The sequence below is a fragment of the Apiospora marii genome, assembly GCF_038362585.1.
Source record: "Apiospora marii strain CBS 49790 chromosome Unknown utg000013l_segment0_segment0, whole genome shotgun sequence".
In the NCBI taxonomy this organism is placed as follows: domain Eukaryota; kingdom Fungi; phylum Ascomycota; class Sordariomycetes; order Amphisphaeriales; family Apiosporaceae; genus Apiospora; species Apiospora marii.
The window spans coordinates 2912651-2931022 of NW_027117384.1; the positions used below are offsets into that span (position 1 = coordinate 2912651).

At 56.4% G+C, this 18372-nt stretch overlaps 9 protein-coding genes across 9 annotated transcripts; 3 read left to right on the forward strand and 6 right to left on the reverse strand.

Moving 5' to 3' along the window:
* Positions 1 to 287: 287 nt before the first annotated feature.
* PG985_016019 (uncharacterized protein) lies at positions 288 to 545 on the reverse strand (the record flags this gene model as incomplete). The annotated part of the gene is made up of 1 exon (XM_066835785.1): positions 288 to 545. The coding sequence occupies one exon, from the start codon at positions 543 to 545 to the stop codon at positions 288 to 290; it is 258 nt and encodes an 85-aa protein (XP_066676988.1).
* Positions 546 to 2201: 1656 nt separating this feature from the next.
* PG985_016020 (uncharacterized protein) lies at positions 2202 to 3211 on the reverse strand (the record flags this gene model as incomplete). Its single annotated transcript, XM_066835786.1, has 3 exons — positions 2202 to 2754; positions 2844 to 3104; positions 3171 to 3211. 3 exons carry the CDS (start codon positions 3209 to 3211, stop codon positions 2202 to 2204), a joined length of 855 nt encoding a protein of 284 aa, XP_066676989.1.
* Positions 3212 to 3550: 339 nt separating this feature from the next.
* Positions 3551 to 4968, reverse strand: PG985_016021 (uncharacterized protein; the record flags this gene model as incomplete). The annotated part of the gene is made up of 2 exons (XM_066835787.1): positions 3551 to 4820; positions 4919 to 4968. 2 exons carry the CDS (start codon positions 4966 to 4968, stop codon positions 3551 to 3553), a joined length of 1320 nt encoding a protein of 439 aa, XP_066676990.1.
* A 683-nt stretch (positions 4969 to 5651) lies between these two features.
* Positions 5652 to 9237, forward strand: PG985_016022 (uncharacterized protein; the record flags this gene model as incomplete). Its single annotated transcript, XM_066835788.1, has 7 exons — positions 5652 to 5897; positions 5962 to 6278; positions 6336 to 6921; positions 7218 to 7318; positions 7389 to 7629; positions 7805 to 8338; positions 9202 to 9237. 7 exons carry the CDS (start codon positions 5652 to 5654, stop codon positions 9235 to 9237), a joined length of 2061 nt encoding a protein of 686 aa, XP_066676991.1.
* Positions 9238 to 9740: 503 nt separating this feature from the next.
* Positions 9741 to 10778, forward strand: PG985_016023 (uncharacterized protein; the record flags this gene model as incomplete). The annotated part of the gene is made up of 1 exon (XM_066835789.1): positions 9741 to 10778. One exon carries the CDS (start codon positions 9741 to 9743, stop codon positions 10776 to 10778), a length of 1038 nt encoding a protein of 345 aa, XP_066676992.1.
* Positions 10779 to 12580: 1802 nt separating this feature from the next.
* Positions 12581 to 12790, reverse strand: PG985_016024 (uncharacterized protein; the record flags this gene model as incomplete). Its single annotated transcript, XM_066835790.1, has 1 exon — positions 12581 to 12790. One exon carries the CDS (start codon positions 12788 to 12790, stop codon positions 12581 to 12583), a length of 210 nt encoding a protein of 69 aa, XP_066676993.1.
* Positions 12791 to 12825: 35 nt separating this feature from the next.
* On the forward strand, positions 12826 to 13122 carry PG985_016025 (uncharacterized protein; the record flags this gene model as incomplete). Its single annotated transcript, XM_066835791.1, has 1 exon — positions 12826 to 13122. One exon carries the CDS (start codon positions 12826 to 12828, stop codon positions 13120 to 13122), a length of 297 nt encoding a protein of 98 aa, XP_066676994.1.
* Positions 13123 to 13366: 244 nt separating this feature from the next.
* On the reverse strand, positions 13367 to 14967 carry PG985_016026 (phenylalanyl-tRNA synthetase alpha chain; the record flags this gene model as incomplete). Its single annotated transcript, XM_066835792.1, has 2 exons — positions 13367 to 14131; positions 14194 to 14967. The coding sequence occupies 2 exons, from the start codon at positions 14965 to 14967 to the stop codon at positions 13367 to 13369; spliced, it is 1539 nt and encodes a 512-aa protein (XP_066676995.1).
* Positions 14968 to 15523: 556 nt separating this feature from the next.
* PG985_016027 (lysine methyltransferase) lies at positions 15524 to 17046 on the reverse strand (the record flags this gene model as incomplete). Its single annotated transcript, XM_066835793.1, has 3 exons — positions 15524 to 15681; positions 15788 to 16219; positions 16290 to 17046. The coding sequence occupies 3 exons, from the start codon at positions 17044 to 17046 to the stop codon at positions 15524 to 15526; spliced, it is 1347 nt and encodes a 448-aa protein (XP_066676996.1).
* Between the last annotated feature and the right edge of the window lie 1326 nt (positions 17047 to 18372).

An 18372-nucleotide genomic window follows, 5' to 3' on the forward strand; every position in this document is an offset into this window, starting at 1 on the left:
GCGAACCAGGTCATCATTGCTCAGCTACAACTAGATGTGATGTAGCTAATTAACCTCCAAATCCGTCCACCTGACAATCCAAATGCATTGCTTTGTGGGTATCCTGTGTGTTCTTTTTTTACTCCATTTTCGTTCCCTTTTCTCCTTCTTTATTTTCCCAGCCACCAATGTCGTTAACCCCAGAGTCCCCATCCAAAGAGGAAGCCATCCATCAACTTAATTCATTGCTCGATGGCAGCATGAGATAGGTTCACGAATCATAGTAGCAAGAGACGACAGCTCCATGTCTACCAAGTGTAGCCACCGCCGCCTTGGTAGCTGCGGTTGCCGCGGTCGACCATGCTCTGCTCGTAGGCGGCCTTGCAGCGGTCGCACCACTTGTTCGAGTCGGTGTAGGGGGCGCCGCTGTGGTTCTTGATGCCCTCGCTGCAGTCGCCCTCGCGGCGGCTGCGGTTGGCCTGGCGGCACCGCTGGACCCACTGGTGCTGACCCATGTTGCGGTTGCAGTCGGTGCAGTACCACTGCTCGAGAACCTGCTGGCACATGGTCGCGGTGTTCGGTAGTGACTGTGGAGTTGGTGAAGGTTGTGAATTGTCGTTTGACGACGAGCGAAGAGCGATGAGCTGGGTTGGGGAGCGATGGGCTGGATGTTGGTTAGTTGACTGCGTCGCAATAGGTGATCAGGGTCTTGAACTTACTAGGTGTCCCAAGCGATGTTGTTGGTAACTGAATGAGGTCTTGACAGCTCAAGGTGTTGATGAGTAAAGGTGCTGATGAGCGATGGTGCTGATGAGCGAAGGCGTTGATGAGTGAAGATGTTTCTGACTGAAGACCAAGCTCAGGTAGGAAGAGGATCTAAGAGTTGATGTTGATGAGGAGGGGAGGAAGGGAAATTAATCATGGATGAACTGGGCCCTTTATAGGGCAGATTCGAATTGAATGTACCGAGATGCATTGAATGCGATGGTACTGTCAGTTGGTTAGAGTACTGAATCTGATGTTATAACAGCTACGTCGCGTTCACCTCCTTCTTACCTACTGCTTAACTCACGGTTGGGCTTAGTTATTTCGAATACCCAGGCCGCTATAGATACCTCCCATTCACCTCCTATTCACCACCAATTGGGGGTCAGATTTGCGTAAAAAGCTGAGTAGACAGCTTAAGAACGACACTCGTCCTTCTATTCACCTCCTATTCACCTACTGCTCTATTATAAGCTGTCTTATTAAAGCCGGAACCGTAGCAGATACCGTCTACTCACCCCCTATTCACTTCCAATTGGAAAGTTTTCGTAGGAACCTGAGTTACAGACAGCCTAGGAACGATAATTCTTCCTTTCATTCACTTCCTACTCACCTACTGCTTTACCCACGAAATAGGTCAATCATTTAGGTTACTGAGGCCAGTGTCGCAACAGATACCTTCTATCCACTCCACCTCCTGCTCACCGGAGTTGTCTGCTGCCTACTGCTGATATGCAATCCCACACCATTGCTGAACGCGTCAGATGTACGTTACGACGATCACTATTCGCGAGCTTGATGAAATCGTCAACCATATTCGCAGCAACAGTTAACGCTTTCGGTCGATACACGACTGCTCACACGGCGTCATTTTTTCTCCAGCTTTAGTCTTTGCGTCTCTTTTTTTTACTGTTTCCTCTCTTTTCCGATGATATCGACATCCACCTGTCACAACGGGGGAATGAAGCCGGTGACTGGCATCCCAATGGGATGAAATCGGAATGGTTAATTTGGGACAACGGACAAAATAGGTGGCCAGGAACGGGTATGGTGGGTTTGACGATGCATTGGTCCGTTTCATGGGCTTCGCCGTCATGACCGTGGGGGTCCCGTCCCTTCCCACACCGAAGACGTCGGGTCGCCGCCGCAGGTCATCTCCGCCGGCATGACGGGGCCGCTGATCCTGGCGTCGACAGTGGTGGTCCATCTACGACATCTTGCCGAGGGAATCTAATATTCGAACAAATCGCATACAGAACGGGCATTTGTAGGCTTTATTATTATATTAGTACCTGTTTATAAGAGGGCTATTCTATCTCTCAACCGACTTGATCTAGAATGCTATACCGGACGGACGCGACCAGAACGAGCCGAATGAGAAAGAGACCAGTTCCGCGTCCAGCCTACCGCCAATCAGGATGGACCGCCAATAACTCACGTCTAACCCGCCCTGACGACTACCCGATAAGCGGCTCCCTCTCCCCGTCCCTCGATCCCACCCCACCAATTCGACGCATTGCCACCCACCAAACCACCCCCTGCACCAGCGCAAACACCCCGTTATCCACCGCCGCCCAGCCGACCAACTGATACCACGACCCGAAAACCCCGAGCCCCAGCCGGGCGTCGGCCGGGATATCGGACCAGGGGAACACGACGCGGAGCGCCCACGAGACGGCCACGACGGCAAAGGTGACGGCCTGGGCCGCAAGGCCGACGAGGCTCAGCGCCGATCGACCCGGGGAAGAGCCGTGCGGCTCCCGCATCTCGCGGAGCTGGAAGAAGGCGGCGGCTAGGCCCAGCAGCGTGACGAGGGGCGAGAGCCACAGCGAGTGCAAGCCGTGGAAGAGGGCCGGCAGCCAGCGGCGGTCCTCGCGGTCTGCGGGCGGGGTCCAGAGCAGGGCCAGGGCCGGGAGCAGGGAGAGTAGGAGGAAGGAGGTGTAGATGGCCGTGGCTTGGCTGTTTGACGCGTCGCGGTGGGTGGAGGGGTAGTAGAGACAGAGGAGGAAACTGTGGATGGGGTTATTGTCAGCCGCTGGGGCTTTGGGGACGCGAGGAACAGATAGGTCAAAGAGGAGAATAGTAAAAGATACACTTACACGACAAGTGACAGCGCCCACACGACGGCGAGCTGGGCGATGTTGAGACGGTCGCCCAGAGTAAGCGGGTTGTGCAAGAAGAAGTCCGAGCCGCCGTCGTCGCCTGTATTCACAAGCAAGGCCAGCGCCAGGGTGAGCTGCTCCGTGGCGCTGATGAGATTGCACAGCATATAGTAGCGCGAGATGCCTGAGCTATCCCCTCGTGAATACAGGCGTCCCAGCTGCGGGAAGAAAGAGGCCCCGCTCAGGAGCAGCAAAAGACTAGGTAGTGGGATAATCAGCGGCATGAACAGGTGTGTGCGGGGTCAGAGAGAGGTAGACACATACATTCTCATCCAGTTTGGCACCATGGTATTCTCATCAGACATGTTGGAGAAATTGTTGGAAAGTAGTTAGCAAGCTCTGTTCCCCATTCCCGCGAGGGGGCTGTGGCGTTATGTATAAAATGTTGTAATTTCGCAGCCTGCAGTAGGGCTGACGGAGACAGGGGGGCAATTGTCAGTACCCCAGTTGCTGCCTTGGGTAACTGTTTTCGACAATTGCAAGTATATGCATGTTTCGCAGATATGTATTTATTGTGAGCTCGGCCCCCATCCCAGACAACGCCATTCTGCTCCAAAGCAATTTGACTAATTCCTGCTTTTGCATGTAAGCCACGCGCGACAAATACATGAGTCATCGGACAATACCCCTGCCAATGCACAGCATCAAGACCTAGGCGAATCAGAGGCAGCTACGACCACGAACGAGACCTCGTTCGATGCAGGCACCGTCAGCCTTGGCCGACCTGCCCTGTCGTCGTCCCCTGCAGCCTCCACGACCGGCCCCGCAATCCACGAGGGCAGCGTGACCTGCGTGGCGCGGTGCTCGTCCATGTCCCCCCAAGCCCACCAGTCCACCGTCGCTCCCTTGAACCGATACCGGAACTCGTCGCCTGGCTGTGCATCCTCTGGCATGCTGAGCAGACGGGTCTCCTCATAGGCCTCGCCCGGGCGCAGTGTCCGGAAGTGCTCGTGCCCCGCGATGTTGACGGTCACGTCTCCGTCCTCGTCCACTAGCAGGAAGCCTTGGGCGCCGTCATCCTCGTCGCAGTGCTCCCACTGGTCTTGGTCGCCGCGGCGGCGGTAAAAGCGAAACCCTTCACGGTCGGTATACATGGTGTCGAGCGCGTAGGTGTGAAAGGTCACCGGTCGCGCTGCCTGGGCGTCCAGCCCGCCGTCGTACGACACCCGAACAGACACATTAGCAAGTTCGCACCCAATCTCCACGGTAGGATCGCACGCCAGGGTCATGGTGAGATGTGGCGCCCCCTCACAGCGTTCGGAGGCTTGGATAGGCGGGGGCGACATGCGGTTCCGTGTCAACCTCCAATCTCGTTCATCCAGGTTAGCTCTGGAGAAGCCCACCTCGGCTTCGCGTCGCTCGCGCTCCGGCCAAGGTTCCGCCTCAGCTTCGGCGAGGAAGGTGATTTGAGGCCCGCCGGGCAGGATAAGGCGTGGCTCTCTTTGGTCAGTGGCGCGCAGCTCCGTGTTGAGATGATCTTGGAGGGTGCCCCAATCCCACATGGTCACCTCTTTGCCCGGCCAAAGCAGCGTGTAGCGCTTTCCCGCTTGCAGGCGTCGCTGGTACCATTCCGGCAAAGTCCCTTTCAGTGTGACGCTATCCCCTGGAAGAAGCTGTGCCAGGTTCGGGGTCCAGCTGTCCACCTTGATCCGTTCCTCTTCCGGCAGCTTGAGATTGCGTGAGTGGTCGACAGGGATCCTTGCGAAGCCACCATCTGCCGTATGCTCTAACAGCACCAAACCCGACGACGTGAAGGCGTCAATAAGCGGGCTCCACCGAACCAGCACGGGATCCCCTGGCCGCCGGTCATCATCGCGACTGCGCGTGACAGTAAAGTCAATGTCGTACGGCAGCGTCAGCGAGACCTTGGCGTTGGCATCGATCTTCAGCCGTAGCGGCGGCGCTGAGTCCGCACTGCTCCAGGTATATTAGCTGAAAACATCGGCATCAAACACAGAGAGCCAATAGCAACGGGATGGGCAGGGGCAAGACAAGAACGGGCGGGGGCTTACCTCACGTCGCTCTCTCGGAACCGCAAGTAAGCCCCGATAGCATCCTCCATGATTGTGTTTGGGGTGAGCGTGTGGTCTATACCCAAGATGTAGGTAGGTGAGTAAGCGCCGTTACTCAAAACGAAACCTCCCCGCTCTATTTATGTAATTGAGTTTCCAGGCCCCTGGGTCGGCTTACACTCGGATTGATGCATCGAGGGGTATATGCAGCAATCGGGATGGACACCAACTAACAGCTGACTTCTCTCCGCCCCCTTGTTTTTATACTCCATCGAGATAGTGTGATAAGGCTGACTGTGATACGAAAAGGTCCTTGCATAATAGGACCATGGGGCTGAAACCACCAATCATTTCTTTTGCTCACCGAGCAATACCTGTTTTTTATCTCCAAAGCAGATGAACATCAGCTGAGTTGATTCTACTCATCGGCGAAGGCACGCAATTGGGACTGGCTTACACAGTCAGCAAGCAAATTACAGTGATGAGGGGCGCCGTTGCTGAAGATGTTGCCAGTTCTGGGATAGAATGTCGGGCGTATTCCGCTTGCGAAGAAGGTGCCCAGTCACATCATGCCACTCCGAGCCTTGCTCCGAACCATCTCAACAGCAGCGACCAGTCTCAAAATGTGTATAAAGGCGACGACATGTCTGGGAGGCTTGTTCATGAGAGCGACAAGGCAATCACCTCTACCCCTTTCGAGTCGTAGCTGAAGGCATCGTTTTCGGCCGCCATCATGCTATACAGCACGGGACTTCGCGGCCTCATAGCTGCTCAGGCTATGGGGCTGGCGATTGCCGTCACCGTCAACTACCCGGACAACAGCTGTACCGCCGCCAGGAAGACCCTCATCGAGAGAGAACTGGGCTTTACTCGAGACATCGCCAAGGCTGCTCAAGGCGACCTTCAGAAGGGCGCCTATTACCAGTCGTTCTTTGCTGATACCCTACGCGCTGACCCAGGATTCGCTACTGGGACTGAAGTAAGCCTAGATTACATGTCCAGTATGAAGACGACCCCTCGACCCTATGCTAATTCCTTTCCAGGAAATCTACGGACGCATCGCAGAACTGGCGGATGGAACGTCCGGGTATGGCCTGCAGGTAACCTGCCAGGAGGACCCGAAGAACTGCGTGAAGCGCAAGTGGACCGCGTACATGAACGATGGGAAAAAGACCATGAACTTCTGCAACGCCTTCTTCACTCCCGTTCAGGGCCCCGGGGGCGGGTTGGCGTATCAGATGACCCCCGACCTCCTAAACGATTGCGCCAACATTGACATCAAGACCGCTCAATGGGGGACGGCTTCCATTCTGCTGCACGAGCTGACCCATACAGGTTACGCCATGGGAGGTAATAAAGGGTATGCCTCTTGAGAACGCGGCTTCTTCAGCATCACTTACGCTGACCCCACCTACAGCACCTCGGATTATGCCTACGGGTACATCGACAACCGCCGACTGCCCCTGGGCCTCCTCGACCGAAACTGCAAGAAGTACGCCAGCCAGCTCAAAGGCGCCCTGTGCCCCGACGCCAACGGGGTCGATGGTGTCTGTGCCGGAGAGCGCTCGGGCGACAACGCGGATACGTACTCGTTCGTGGCGGCCGGTGTCTACTTTAGCCAGCAGTGCAACCGCGACATCCCCATGCCCAACGTGCCCAACCTGCCGGCGCCCCCGCCGGTTAGCGCCAGCGGCAGCGCGATTCCGTCCTCCTCGTCCACTCTGATCACCGTATCGAGGAGCAGCAGCGTCGCGCCGACGCCCATCTCCAGTAGCAGCGTCCCGGCGACTATCTCGGGCTCCGGGATCCCCACGAGCAGTATCACCCCGCAGTCGTCGTCCAGCATCAACAGCACAGTACCAGCGCCGGCGCCCACCAGCAGCAGTACGCCGTTACCGAGCGGTAACTCTACTGTCAACCCCGTCAGTCACCGCTCCTGCCCTCGGGAAGACGACGCCCTTGTTTTTGATGGTGACCCGGACGAGCCCCTGGCCGTCTCGGGGGTGGTGACGTTCGGCGACAGTTACGGCGCGGGCATGGGTAGTAAGTGATTTTTTATTCTGTTCTGCACTTATCCCTTCCTGGTCCAGTGGTTATCCCTTCTTGCTCCCGTGTTTACTCCACGTTATCCCAACGTCTCATGAGGGGTGGAGTAACCGCTTGTTCGAGGATTTTTCATTATTCCCCTTGATTGGCATCCTGTTCACTACCAAAAAGAGCAATCACTGACGCCGAGAGTCAAATAGCTGGTACCACATCGGGCGATGCGTGCCGTGTTGGTTCCAACAACTACGGCAAGCTGCTCTACGACTGGGTGGGAGACAGCAACATCCCCTTCGAGCGGAAGGTATGCTCTGGCGACACCACCGAGGGCTTGAGCGGCAAGATCGATGATTGGAGGTGAGTAACAACGTTTCTATGCCAACACTTAAGTAACACCTCTTGCTGACGGTGCGTACTTATCCAATAGTAACCACGATGTGGCCAATATCGGCACTCTCTCAATTGGCGGTAACGATCTCGGCTTCAGCGACCTGGTTTGGTACTGTGTCATCACCCCCAACACCGCCCGGCTGGGGTCGACGAACCGCCGGAACTGCGTCGATGCCGAGAACAAGGCGCGCGACCTGATGAACAACCAGGGCGCGGATGGGATGCGCGCCAAGTTGCGGAATTCTTACCTCAAGATCCTTCAGAAGTCGAGTCACTATGTAAGAGAAGAATAGATCCAGAACCACCAAGATCCTCATCCTCACCTTCCCCTTCCCCTTTCCTTCCACGTCCCCTTCCACTTCCCCATCCAATCCTCCTTCCCCTCTCAAGTCCCCTTTCCCGCCTTCTCCTGGCTAGCCGAACTGAACTACCGCTGATGAAAAACCGCACCAGGACTTTCACCTGTACGTGACGAGCTACGCCGAGTTCTTCAACGCCGAGACGACCGACTGCGACCGCTCGAGCTTCCACTACTGGTGGGGCGCCTACAACCCGCCGTGGGACCTCTTCTTCAACCGCATCGTGTACTTGCGGCAGGACCTGCGCCGCGAGTTCGGCGACCTGGTGCGCCAGCTCAACGGCGTCATCGCCGACGCCATCGCCGACGCCAACGCCGAGTGGGGAGGCGAGCAGGTCCACTTCGTCGACGTCAATGCGCCCTTCCGCGACCACCGCTGGTGCGAGCGCAACGACATCCACGAGCCTGACGCCAACCGGCCCGAGACCTGGTTCTTCCTCAGCGCCTGGAAGGACTTCCCCGTCGAGGGCGGCAGCAGCGTCGACACGGCGGCCCTGGAGATCGAAGAGGCCCGCGCCACCTTTGCGTCCAATGCGACCATACCCCTGCCCGATGCCAACACCTGCGCCGGCGCACTGGGACCGAATGCGGACCCCTATGCTCGCGCTATGTGTCGGGTTGCTGAGAGCGTCCGCGACCAGCGCGATGGGCCCGAGGCCCAGCGCCTGCGGGACGCCAATGCGGCGCTCGGCCGGGGCGACTTCCAGAGCCAGGACGTGGCGGGGTAAGTGACCTCTAATGCTTATTCCTTTCTGTTCCAGTGTTTACTCCCGGTTATCCCATTATCTCATGGGGAAGGAGTAACCGTTTATTCGAGAAAATCCCATTATTACCTCTTATGCCATCCTGTTCATCCTAAAAAGAGTAAATACTGACACCGAGAGTCGATAGATACCTGCCTACGCGCCAGATCAAGACGTTCCATCCGCGGAGCCCCGGCATGGCTGCCTACCGCGACGCGGTCATTGCGGAGCTGCAGAAGGTTGGGCAGTTGTAGGGGGTTTCCTGGCGTCGCCCGGTACTTCGGGTGGCTGGAGCAGGATGGCATATCAATCTTTCGAGGAGACTTGGTATGGAATATTTCAATTCGAGTCGGCTTGGCTACTTATATACAGTTCGTGATTGAATAATTTTACTTGGCACGCGTCAAGTCAAGACATTCTCCCTCCATACCAAGCTCAACTTTACTGTTTCTGAATCTTGCATTTACAAGCCTGATTGACAATAATTTCGATTCTCCGACTTTCACCTCCAAACATCCAAGCTCGTCGGTATCCGCGTCGCCTTGTACTCTATTCCCTTTCCGCAAGCTTATGCTTACCAGGCATATTATTTCCGATTCTCTGTTAACACAGCCATCATGGGCAAGTTCGGAACTCTCGTAGTGGAAGAGTTCGAGGTCTTTGCCGCATATAGCGACTTCACCAATGTCTCCCAAGTAAGTTACAAGATGTTGGAAGTTGGGATCAATTGGAGCATGCTTGATAATCAGGAGTTTCTATCAACCGACGAAATACTTTGGACATAACAGATATTATTTCTACATTGTAGAATCATGGAAAGTCTCATTCCTTCATACATCTGCGCACCACCTTCGCCAACTGTCTATCCTCACTCGAGAGGTTGGCGGACGAAGTATCATTATCCATAGAAATTATCGATGTATCGATGCAAGACGCGAGGGACAATAGGTAAGTAGTTAACGGGGGGCCCAACCAAAGTTCTCGATCTTGATGCCCCACAGCCCCCAAACCTGTACCAGAACATCGAGAATTTTAAATCGCCGGTGCCATGTGTGGAAGTAACCTGCTCATTATGAGTACGACCAACTTAACGTATCTCCGGTCACCTACCTGCTCTCTAAGCCTAAATGAAACATGTCGACTGAAGTACCCGTACCCGGCCACAATATCAACATCATCTCCCCTATCTTCTGTCGGTATATCATCCTCCATCCATACAAGATCAATCAATTCTGCCGCCATACAAGTAAGTCGCCCAAGCCCAATCCCGAATGAATAAGCCGTCGTAATGGCCACCATCAAGACCCGCTTCCTCATCATCTCCGACACCCACGGCCAACAGTTCGACATCCAGGGCGCCCAGCAGGCCAACACGGACGTCGTCATCCACTGCGGCGACCTGTCGGAAGAGTCCAAAATCGACGAGTTCCGCACCACCCTCGCCCTGCTGCGCCAGCTCCCCGCGCCCCTCAAGCTCGTCATCCCCGGCAACCACGACCTGGCCCTGGACGAGCCCACCTTCCAGCAGCGGCTGGCGGAGGCGACGCAGATCATAGAGCCTGAGCTGGTGGTCCAGAACTTCGGCGCGCCCGGCGAGCCCCGGCGGCTTTTCGAGCAGGCGGCCAAAGACGGGGCGGGGATCGTGTTGCTCGACGAGGGCAACCACGTCTTCGCGTTGGGGAACGGGGCGGTCCTGCGCGTCTACGCGAGCCCCTTTACCCCGTCGCGGGGCGGCTGGGCGTTCCAGTACCCGCCCGGCGAGAGGCACGACTTCGCCATCGCTGAGGATACCCAGGTCGTCGTCACGCACGGCCCGCCGCACGGGATCATGGACTACACCGATTCGAAAAAGAGGGCCGGCTGTCCCCAGCTCTTTGGGGCCGTGGCGCGGGCGAAGCCGCTGCTTCACTGTTTCGGACATATCCACGAGGGCTGGGGCGGCAAGCTGGTGGCTTGGCGGGATCCTCCCCCTCCTCTTGTCAGTGAGGGCGAGGGCGAGGGGAAGAAACACGAGCCGTCGCACTTTACGCATATCGATAATGGGCGTTCGGTGGTGGTGGAGAAGCTGTCCAACCTGAAGAAGGGACGGTTCGATGATGCGGACACGGGCAAGTCGAAAGCCGAAAGAGCGCAGGAGTATGCGCGTAGAGGATTTTGCGGCACGAGCCACTGCTCGGGCGACGCTCATCCCCTCGTTCCGGGATCACAGACTCTGTTCATCAACGCTGCGATCGAAGGGAGTGATGACGACTTGCCTTTCTACCCACCGTGGGTTGTCGACATTGAGCTGCCTGAGGCCACGGGGCTGAAGACAGATGGGCAGTAAGGCTGCGGCGACCGGTAATGGAACAATTACCGAACGACGATATTGAGAAACCACTACTTTCAAGAAGCGATGCCGAGCTGGTCTTTCGGGGTGAAATACGAGAAGTACCTAGCTCGGTTCACTACGGTAGCTTCACTACATGGCAATCCCATCGAGTTTGGTGAGACGGGCCGGGGAGTCAAACGATTCCCAATAATAGCATATGAGAATAAGAAGACTCACTCGAAGCCATTCTACATCATCAACCCAGGACTCAACAGGGAGCAGATATCGGTTCGTGTAGGATTTCATCATGATCCCACCAGGATCGTCCAGAGGGTGACTGGGACGCGGTTTGATGAAACCAAACACGACTTCTACCACCGCAGGCCAGGTCATGTTTCCCTTCTTCTCTTCCCTGTCACTAACTCAAGCTGAGAAACCCTTGGCAGCAAGACGCATCTAACAATCTACTCGCTGCGGCAAGCTATCCGCTATCTCTTCGTGGACATTGACATAGGCGCCTCCCACCTTGCCAACCAAGCACACATCATTGCCAACGCCGGCATCCGCTTGACCCGCACCAACACGGTCCGCGACGGGCTGGGTTCTCGCCTGGTAGGCATCATCTACGACCAACGAACCACGTCTTACGACGCCATGAATACAGTGGCAATCCGACTGGCCCAGCGGATTCTCGCAGTCCGATTTTACGTCGGCGAAAACATGTGGAGGCTGCGTTACATTCAAGCCCGCAGCTTCCTCAAGAACAACCCGAGGCCCAACATTGTTAACACCGCCACCAATGCCGCACGCACGCACGCACGAACGACTTTTTTCTTTCCATTTTTTTAAAAAAAAAATAATGATGATGATGACGATGGAGGTGGCGCCAGCAGCACCATCGCCCCCCGAGGAGGGCCCATGGGCCAAGGCCGGTCGGCGTCGTCGCCGCCTACGTCTTCGGCACCATTGGGACCGTCGCCGCCCTGTACAAGGGCTAGGGCAAGGTCAAGGAGCGTCTGGTGCGCCGTCGCGCCTCCGCCCCCCAACCTCGAACGCCGCGTCGAGGAGGGCGAGGCCAGCACCACCACCACCCCAGCACTACATATGTTACTAAGTTATGAATAACCTGAAATGGAAGCAGGGGCGGCGCTGAAAACGATCGTCTCTCATAAACCGATTATTCCACCAGATTATACCACTGGAGTAGGAGTAAACGAGATAAGAGTAAACGAGATAAGAGCACTTGGGTGCCATTGGCATAATACTGTACAAAGCGTTTATCTCGCTAAATATAGCATTGATTCCATCAAGTAGTCCACAGTTTCACTAGACTACCAATCTATATTCACTCATCCTTGAGACCCAAGAATGGCGCCGATTTGGGATAAGTCGCTGTCAAGACGATGCCCAGGGTGACGGTGAAGTCCTGGTTGAAGAGGGCCTTGATGCGGATATCAAAGGAAGGTCCCGAGCGCCACTGCCAAGGCAGACCGGCCGTACGGGGATGACCTCGCGAGCTTGACCAGCATCGAGGCGTATGGATTGCCAACCCCCAGAACACAAACCCCAGACATCAATTCCTCGCTATAATAGCTGAAAAAGACGGCATGCTGGATGTAATTCTTTGTGTCCCGGACAATTGTCACTTTGGGCTTCCTGCTAAATATGCTCAATGAGGTGTTGAGTTCGATCTCGTCTAGAGAACAACCGTCAAGGCCGACCAGTCTCTCACATCCGTTGGAGTCGTCCTTGTCGTGGAATTGGATGAGACGGGAGTAAGCATTCAGCTTACGGCGGTAGACTCTGGCAGTGTACCCTCACACGTGCGGGGCGCGAACTCGAGACCGAACGCACCGGACGCAGAACGCCGGTTCCGAGCGGGTGGACAGGAAATGCTGGGGTACTGCGTTCTCTTCCTCTTTGGAATCCTTCTTGTCATCGCCCTTCGTGTCATCGCCCTTCTTGTCCTCGGTGAATTTGATGACATTGACAGCCTTCTCGATGGTAGCCGCAGCCCGTTCCGTCATTGAACCAGCGGCCCCGGCCGTCCTCGCCCTAGACGATGGCCTTTGCCGTGGCCTCGGGGCTGCTGCCAGTACTCGCGGAAGATATTGGCGCCGCGCAGCTCCATCTCGCCGCTGTGCTCGCGGCCGCCCTCGGTCTCGAGTCCTCGGTGACGATCTGCTGTCTCGAGGGAGGTCGACGAGGCGGGCCTCAACGCCGGGGAGCGGTCAGCCGACGGAGTCGTCCGTCCACGCGGTCCGGATCAGCTCGAGAGGATGCATTTTGGAAATGGAGCTTGTGTCCGTCATACATCCAGAAAAGAGCTGGCGCCAGGAGTTTCCTCGTTCAGGGATGATCCAATCAAGTCAGTGCGGTATTCCTCGTATGTGAGGAAGTTGAGACCAGCAGAGATTGCACGCGAGGGTGCAAACAGGAATCCGGAGCCCTAAAAGGCGGTGATTCCATTGGGTACAACATCTGATTTGAATAAACATTCACATAAGCAAGGTCATAATCGGTTCCATCTTAGGGTATCTCTTCTCATCTATGAGCTCGCCGTTCGTTTTTTATATTTTCATGTACTTAGATTTGCGACTTCTCTAGTCCTTGTCCAACCGCACCGCCGCGCTCTTCTCAATCACGTTCAAGTTGACGCCGTGGCCCAGCAGCTCGCGGATGTTGCTGATGCCGTACTTGATCATGGTGGGCCGCTCCAGGCTCAGGCCGAACCCGTAGACCTTGTAGTCGCTCGGCAGGCCCATGGCCTCGAGCATCTCGGGCCGGAACATGCCGCTGTTGCCGATCTCGATCAGCTTGCCCAGGCCCTCGTGGAAGCTGAAGATCTCCATGCTCGGCTCCGTGTACGGGTTGTACGCCGGCTTGAACTTGAGGTTCTTGACGCCCATCTTGTCGAAGAAGATCTGCATGAACTCCATCAGCCCGCCCAGCGTCAGGCCGTAGTCGCCAATCACGCCCTCCACCTGGTGGAACTCGCACAGGTGCGTCGCGTCGACCGACTCGTTGCGGAAGACGCGGTCGATGGAGAAGTACCGCACCGGCGGCGACCGGCCGTCCCTGCTCTCCGAGGCCAGCTTGTACAGCATGGACGCCGAGGTCGACGTGGTGTGTGTGCGCAGGACCAGTCGGAGCGACTCATCCTCGGCCCAAGGGTATCGGTAGCCGATGGAGCCGTACTTGCCCTTCTCGTGGACCTCCCGCACGTTCTCAAAGTACTCTTGGTAGTTGCGCTTGTCGTTCTCGTCTTCGGGGCCGGGACGGTCCGCCGTCTTGGGATCGGAAATATAGAAGGTGTCCTGCAGATCACGAGCAGGATGTTGCTGGGGCACGAAGAGGGTGTCGAAATTCTGCAGCAAGGCTCAAGTCAGTGAAATGTGGCAAAGGTTGAGAGTGGCGGTTGATAACATACCCAGAATCCCGACTCGACGAACTGGCTTGTAGGCATCTCCTTGAAACCCATCTCGAAGAAGATTTGTCTGAACTCTCCGCGCACCTTGCCCAGAGGGTGCAGGGCACCGGCGTGCTGGTCCGCGCCCAGGGCCTCGAAGTTGTAGGGCTTGAAAGTGGCCGTCTTCCACGAGCCCGAGGCCAGCATCTCGGCCGTGAGGTCGGTCTCCTCCTTGATCATCTCGAGCGCGAACTTCTCGCCCTTGGATATCCGGAAGGAGAAGGTCTTCTGCAGGCGCAGGAGCTTGCGCTTCTTCAGGTCCGTGATGATCTTGGGCTCGTGCGTCTTGGTCTCCTGGATGACGCGCAGCTGGTCGCGGGTGGTGTCGGTGATGGAGTCGGTCAGGGCGACGAGCTTGTCGCCGTCCTTCTTGATCCACTTCTCCTTGAAGGCCTTGCCCTGGCCCATCTTGGTGACCGTCTTGTCGCCGATGGCGGTCTCGAGGTCCTTGATCGACAGGCCCTCCATGGCCTTGTGGACTTCGTTGAAGACGCGGGCCTCGTGGGAACCCAGGCTGACAATGGTCTCGGCCTCGGGCTCGAGGACGGCCTCTTCGCGCTCGACCTGTTCGTAGGTGGTCATGGATCTGGAGGTCAGGCGGTCGAGCGTGGCCTTCATGGTCTCGAAGGGCACCGCGGGGAAGACATCGCTCGACGAGATCTGGTCGGTCTTGTCGAGGGCCTGGAGGACCTCGGGGATGAGGTCCTCGGTAGACTTGGTAGCCGCGGGCGCCATGGTTTCCAATTGTCGGTATCGCTAAATGCGGGTGATTTTGCGAAGGGTCAAGAGCGACGACGTGGTGGTTGGACTTTTGGGCTCTCTGCTCTCTCTTTCCCGGCGAGTGTTTGACTCACTCGGGCGTTACCCAATTGCCTTTGAAATGGAGGGGCAAGTGGGGGCCGACTTCGCGCAGCCCACCTTCCACAACCACACAATTTTCCGCCAGAGACCCCTCGATTTATGCACTTACAAGCTCTTATCGATACCACGAGCGCCGTCAATGCAATGCATTGGCCGCAATGAAGACGAATATGCTTGCATCTGGTATACTGAACTTCATGATCAGATGAACTCGCAATGGATTTGCAGTAAGAATTTAAAGGGCGAGGCAATATCTATGTATTCAGTCTGCCCAAAATAACAGTATCCAGAGATTGTACAATCCAACTTAAACCACCATCTCCATCGGGGAGGAACGCCATGAACACCGTAACTTTGTCTATACCGAAACAGACCACCAAAATCATAATTGAACAATGCGCGGAAACTCGTTCTCATAGCATATTTGTTTTCAAGCCTCCACATTGGAGTTCCAGTTCATTCTCCTCTTGGTCCGCAGCATCCAGCTCCAATGTGCCCAGGGATCCCTAACGAGATCCTGCATCGCGAGAACATCCGAGTCTTTCGGTCCTCCCGCAGCCAGGCCGTGCTGAATGGCCAATCGTGCGTCTATGGTCATTTTGTGTCAGCCAACTTGTATCAGGGAAAAGAGAAGAACGCCAGCGCAAGGATATGTAGGTGACAGGTAAAAAAAGAGAGAGAAAAAAAAACTCACACTTGGAAGCAATCCAAGGCTCCCCCGCCCCATTATACTCCAGCGCCGCATACGTATACGCCTCGTACATGGACGACCAAAGCCGCTCCTGCTCAAACAGCGAGACCATGAGCTCTCCCATCCCCGGGGTCGCCTGCGAGCTGGGCTCGTAGTCGCGGAACTGCTTGCGCAGCTGCTCGATCTGGGCGATCCGGGCGTCGGACGCGGCCGCCGCGTGCGCGTTCTGCGCGCACAGGCTGCACGAGCAGGGGAAGTGCCACGACGTGTCGAGGCGCTGCTGCCGCTCCGCCCGCGCCTGCACCGGGTCGATGTACGACACCGTGATCTCCTCGCCCGCGGCGATGGGGCGCACGGCGTGGATGTTGTGCGTGAAGGTCTCGGAATCAAAGTAGTAGTCGGCGTTGGGCCGGCAGTCGTGGTTCATGCGCGAGACTGGGGGAAGTTAGTCAAGATTCCTTAGTCAGACTGCTGCTGCAGTGACAGGTTCGGTGAGTAAGCTTACTTTCGGGAAAGACGGTGTACCACGACTCGCGCTCGCCCTCCTCCTGCTTCTCCACGACGCCCGTGTTGTCGATGTCGAAGGCGTTGGTCAGGATGATCTTGTTGACGCGCGAGTTGTGGTCCTCGGCGCCGTCGTGGGTGGAGAGGTTCATGAAGATGTTACGGTGCCGCTCGGGCAGGTAATTAATGCCCTCCCCTTGCATCTGGTGGATCTGGCTGGGCTCCAGCTCGTAAAAGACGTCGTAGTCGATCATGACGGACGGCGTCGTGCTCATGATGTGGTCGCCGACCTGCAGGTTCCGCGTCGCGATCAGGCCCATGCCTTTCCCCGGGACCGCCTCGATCCGCCACCGGTCGCTCGTCTCGGCGTTGAGGTTCGTCATCTCCGCGTAGATCTCGGGCTCCCGGAAGATGCGCGACCGCTCCACCTCGCCCGCCCGCCGCGCCGTCGTCAGCATCATGAGGCCCCGGCCGTTGGCGAAGTCGGGCGCCGAGTAGATGCAGAACTCGCGCTTCCCGTTCTCCATGCACGGCTTCGAGAACCGCCAGCTCGCCGGCGTCAGCACCGTCTGGTTCGCCTCCTCCAGCAGTATCGCGCCGCCGCCGCCGCCGGGTAGGCAGGCACCGCCATCGCTCCCCAGGATGTCGCCGCCAATCAGGGATGAAGACTTGCACGAGCCGAAGTCCGGTAGGTGCGAGAGGGGCTCCTTGGCGAGCCCCAGGGCGGGAAACAGCAAGGCTAGGTATAACGGCCCCATGTTTGCGGAAAGGAGGAACAATTACTTAGCCAGCCAGGTAATCCTCTACTATTAAATATACACGGGCACTAGAAACGAAACGAAGGTCGGGAAGTACAGATGAAGCTTTGATGTTTGGCGGAAAATGTTTCCAAAAAGAATATATAAACCAAGAAGATGGGCCGTCACGCAAAAGCATGAACAGCGGCGCGGGATGCTACATATGTAAGATGACAGATGACAAGTCGCTTGGCTGTTTGGGGTCTAGAACCACATTGTTAGTTGCTATACACGGGGTTAAGGTGCCGGGAGAATCCCCACACCCATGCATTCAGGAACAAGGCGCCCCGCCCCTCCACGTTACGAAAGAGGCAGCACCAATGGCGCATCAAGGGGTTGTTGGCTGGGCTTCAGATTTCACCAACGAAGGTGGCGCAGGTGCTAACTGAGATTTTGCTCAGCTAGCCTGGCACCTAGCCGCAAGGCTCGTATGTATGTTCAATAGGAGGGGCGCCCGGCTCCCGAGGTCCCCTTGCGAAAGTCAGAAAGTCCCAGGGTCGGTCGCATCTAACACAGCGGACGGTTCAGCAGGCAAAGGCCCGAGAAACAAATCGATGATGTGTCGTCTGGACTCGACGTTGCACCCAAGCACCTTGGCCACGGGGCGACAGGGACCCACGGTTCTTGGGAGTTTTGCTGGGCAATGGGCCTTGGCGCGAAAAGACCCCCTTGTATCAGAGTTGTCACAGATCAAGAGGGATTGGCTGCACGCCGAGCCTGAGCAGCAGGATCTGTCCTCAACCTCTTCGTCACTGCCGGCATTGCGCAAAGGAAGAAACGAAGGGCCGCGTGGCATTCCTCTTCGAGGTGGCAGGGTCGCATTCTGGACTTCGCCGTCTCAGGTAATCAATTGTTTCTCGATGTCGTGAGCAGCACGGACGGGGGGGTCCTTTTACTGGCTAAATCCGGTAAACTAGCATCGGATCGCCAAGACCAATCCCGGCAAAGAGGACCTCTGCGATAGAAATCTCCGACTGGCCAGGTCTCCTCAAGAATAAGAAGTTCTACAAAATATTATCACAGCAGTATTCATTTATTCCTTCGACCGCTTGTGGGGTTCAATCCCCAATGGCGTCCAAATATTGGTCCAATCAATTGACTGACCAAACAGACGGAGACCTTCTCCCGCAGCACCAGGACGGTAGTTGACATATGCTTTGGAGCTTGAGCGTGTGTGTACCACGGCTGCGGCAGCGGGCTGTGCCTATGTACATGAGATGACAGAAGGTTGATTTCCAGTAGGTGCAGGACTCACGAGTCAAGCTAAGTGGTGGGGTTTTCAGCCGC